The following is a 4,350-nucleotide window of genomic DNA, read 5'->3' on the forward strand; positions in this document are numbered from 1 at the left end:
TAGACATGCTAAACGTCACACAAGCACAAGAATGACGTTGTTTTTTTTAAGTTAAACGTCAAAATACTGCTACGCTTTCTTTGCCGACGGATATTTTAGCACTGGCACAGGGCACTGGGTGTCCAGTGGATATTGTCCACTAAATTAGTTAAGCACTATTTTCTTAACATTGAAAAATGACATGAGAATAGTTCCAAATAATGAAAAATGGCACAATCTGGCACAAGTCCCTAGGGGTCATCTGTTCGCCTTGTCTACTAAAGTTAACCAAAAATGGAATAAAATTATACATCTTTTATTTTTATTTATTCAAAATCCACATGGGTTTTAATAATAAAAAGAAACCTAAGAAAGATTTACCTACTTATAGAGGTAAGGGTAAAGTTTTAGCCCATTTTATGATATTCAATAAATATTGGAATCAAACGAAGAAGGTGAGAAGACTTTTTGGCGGGAATCTGAAGCGTCATGTTAGCGGTTTTGTTTTATTTCCTCAAATTCGTGTGTGGGCGACTATTAATGTGTAATAATGGTGGATTATTAGCCATTGAGTGTTCGTGAACGTGCATGAGTGTGGGCAAGTGAAGCAAAACAGTGCATCGTGATTCTTCTGGTTCTCTCAAGTTGTCCTTATGAAGTCTCAGTAAAGCACCACAACTTTACTGAGACTCAAAGGGTGGGAAGGGGTATCACCATAGAGTTATAACTCTATAATGGGTATCACTATCATCCTTCATAATATTATTACTTGATCTCATTTTGTATAGCCTGACCAGGAACATAAAAACCCTCGCCATGTTGCGGAAAACTAATGGTACTAATTTCTTTTAATGGCAACAGTAACTGAAAACTTCATTGACATGTCACCATGCATGTCAGTCTATTGTTGTCAAAGTGTAAACAAACTTTATTTTAAATGTGTGCAATTGATTTCGTGAATTAAATTGCTAAAATATTTTTATAGTCGTAAAAGAAAAGTGGTTCACGATGTGTTAATGTATTTGTCGAAGAGAAATACTAAGGGTTCGGACAATATTTTCATTGAATAATGTTTCCGACAAAGGTTGTCAAATTGACTGACATGTTTATCGCATGGTACAGTCCACTATGAAAATTAGCTGTAGTCTGTTTCAACTACCTANCGGGAATTGAACCCACGACCGAATGTGTAATAATGGTGGATTATTAGCCATTGAGTGTTCGTGAACGTGCATGAGTGTGGGCAAGTGAAGCAAAACAGTGCATCGTGATTCTTCTGGTTCTCTCAAGTTGTCCTTATGAAGTCTCAGTAAAGCACCACAACTTTACTGAGACTCAAAGGGTGGGAAGGGGTATCACCATAGAGTTATAACTCTATAATGGGTATCACTATCATCCTTCATAATATTATTACTTGATCTCATTTTGTAACTTGTATCACATACTTGAAAATGGCACAAATCAAGTCGACCTCGACGTGTATTGCCAACATCATCAAAAAAGAAGAAGGTGAGAAGAATAATAGACCTTATAAGGTCTTTGGAGAAGAATGGGTACATAAAGTTTTTGAGAATGAACGAACGTCATTGATTGAATGACTGAAATTGAATTATTATTTACTTTGTTGGTGTGTTGTTAGGGCGTGTGTGGACTTTAGTTATGCGTTAATAATTTAATTTGTGAATTTAATTTTAGTACCATTGTTTGTTCTTATTTTTCGACATTTTACTCTTTAGAATAAGTTTCTTGATAATCTTACCTGTTTGATTGTCTGTGATAATTACCCACTGTAAAATTCCAAGGTAAGTCAAAGCATCGATCGTTTTGAATTTCAAAAATATCTTTTATCTTTTGTGTGGTGAAACAATTTGGAAATGCAAAAAGTAGGCTTAGGTCTGGTGCTTGTGTTGTTGTGAAAAATAATTATTGTAATCGTTGACCTCAAGCTTTTATAATAATGTCTGCTGTCAGGTATATACCCACCTATATCGGTCCTAATTGTATTTTATTATACATATTACTTACTGGACGTAGTTATCAAGGCATTCGTAAAATAATCGTAGTACAATCTCAGATGCAAAAGTAAGGTCATATGATTTCATAATTTTCCTTGTAAAACTTCATTGATAAATTTACTCAAATAGATCTGTGATTTGATAGTGTTTATCATTATTACTCAATTGTAGAATCATCAATAATTATAACAATTTAATTTGAAACTGGTCATGATTAAATATATCAATTACCTAATATGAATAATTTTGTTTCAGGATGTTAAGAGGAAGAGTGAAACATTTATTACATTGTGTTTCATTTTTATCATTTATATTTTTCTTCCTGGTTTTTGCCGGAGCCATAAATGTGAATGATGAACAGAAAGAAATAGTTGATCCTTGGGAAGCTTATGGAATATATGGAACAATTATTTTGTATGTTTTGAGACTGTTAACTTTACTCACTATACCTCAGGTTTTATGTAATTTTGCTGGATTAATATTTTTCAATGCTTTCCCCGGCAAAGTGAAATTAAAAGGTTCTCCTCTGTTGGCACCATTTATATGCATCAGAGTGGTAACCAGAGGTGATTTTCCAAAACTTGTGAAGGAGAATGTCACTAAAAATATGAACTTGTGCTTAGATGCTGGAATGGAGAATTTCATGGTGGAAGTAGTTACAGATAAGGCTATAAACCTGCCTAAACACAGACGAGTGAGAGAAGTTGTAGTGCCCTCAGAATACAAGACCAAGACAGGAGCATTATTTAAATCAAGAGCATTGCAGTATTGCTTGGAAGACAGTGTCAATATTTTGGCTGGGACAGATTGGATTGTGCATTTAGATGAAGAGACACTGCTTACAGAAAACTCCATCAGAGGAATATTGAATTTTGTGTTAGATGGTCAACATCAATTTGGACAAGGACTTATTACTTATGCAAATGAAAATATCATTAATTGGGTGACAACATTAGCAGATAGTTTTCGTGTGGCAGATGACATGGGCAAGCTGCGGTTTCAGTTTTACTTGTTCCACAAGCCATTGTTCAGCTGGAAAGGCTCGTATGTAGTTACACAGGTAAGAATTGTATAATCAGCTTAAATTTTTGTATGGCTGTAATCTTATTGTTTTTGTCTAATTTTATTCAATCTTTTTAGGTCAGCGCTGAGAGAAAAGTGTCCTTTGACAATGGTCTGGATGGTTCCGTGGCTGAAGACTGCTATTTTGCTATGAAAGCTTACATGGAAGGCTACTCATTTAACTTTGTTGAAGGTGAAATGTGGGAAAAATCTCCATTTACTTTGTGGGACTTTATCCAGCAGAGAAAAAGATGGATTCAAGGTATACTTTTAGTTGTACATTCTAAGGAAATACCTCTCGTTAATAAAATTTTCCTAGCAATATCATGTTATTCATGGGTGACACTGCCATTGTCAACAAGCAATGTTTTACTAGCCGCTGTTTGTCCCATACCTTGTCCTACACTTTTGGACATTGTATGTGGATTCATAGGTGCTGTCAATATTTACATGTACATATTTGGTGTTATAAAATCATTCCCCATATATAGATTTGGACCACTGAAATTCTTCTTATTCATTGGTGGAGCTTTGGCTACAATTCCATTCAATATTGTGATTGAAAATATTGCAGTAGTTTGGGGCGTTTTAGGTAAGAAACACAAATTTTATATAGTCAACAAAGAGGTCAAGATTCCAGTGACAGTATGAGGCACTTATTTATCATATCATTTTGAATTTTGTTAATAGTGTAAGTGCACAAATACTTTACTCCTGCACTCATACAGAAGTAAGAGTAGTGTTTGTATGACTCAACATTTGTGATTGTTTATTTAAGATAGGTAAGATCTTCAAAATTTATACAAGTGACTGAATGATATAGCTTTTGTTACCAAAGTGTGAAATTAGGAACAAACTTATTTTTAATTTTGGCATTACCTAATTATAAATATTCTTCTTATAGATTTAAATAACTTTCATAGGCTATTAAGCACAATTTATGTAAAAATGAGGGATAATAGTGAACATGCTAAAATANTTATCCTACATTCTAAGCTGTACTAACTTTATTATTTAGATAAAACAACTAAAAACGGACAGATTAAGGCACTAATATTATTAAAATACTATTTCAAAATACAAGAAATTGTTGAATATGTGTGTACGAACGTAACACCCGAAACGATGGAATGACCCAATACTTAATGTAAATTTTATTTTTTTATGTTTTTCTATTACAGTCATTTTTATTATTATTTTTGTAATAAAATAGTTTCCAAGTATTTATTGTGAACGAGAATAACATTAGAGATCTTTAGTGGTTTTTTAATAGTCACAAATTGAAGAATTCACT

At 33.3% G+C, this 4,350-nt stretch overlaps 1 protein-coding gene across 1 annotated transcript; it reads left to right on the plus strand.

Moving 5' to 3' along the window:
• The first annotated feature begins 1,590 nt into the window (after positions 1 to 1,590).
• On the plus strand, positions 1,591 to 4,015 carry _Bre3 (glycosyltransferase). The gene is made up of 3 exons (XM_028321615.1): positions 1,591 to 1,781; positions 2,250 to 3,054; positions 3,135 to 4,015. Exons 2-3 carry the CDS (start codon positions 2,251 to 2,253, stop codon positions 3,705 to 3,707), a joined length of 1,377 nt encoding a protein of 458 aa, XP_028177416.1. The 5' UTR covers positions 1,591 to 1,781; position 2,250; the 3' UTR covers positions 3,708 to 4,015.
• Positions 4,016 to 4,350: the final 335 nt, after the last annotated feature.

This window comes from Ostrinia furnacalis, unplaced genomic scaffold (assembly GCF_004193835.3).
Source record: "Ostrinia furnacalis isolate ACB-3 unplaced genomic scaffold, ASM419383v2 OfSCF7556, whole genome shotgun sequence".
NCBI classification, from domain to species: domain Eukaryota; kingdom Metazoa; phylum Arthropoda; class Insecta; order Lepidoptera; family Crambidae; genus Ostrinia; species Ostrinia furnacalis.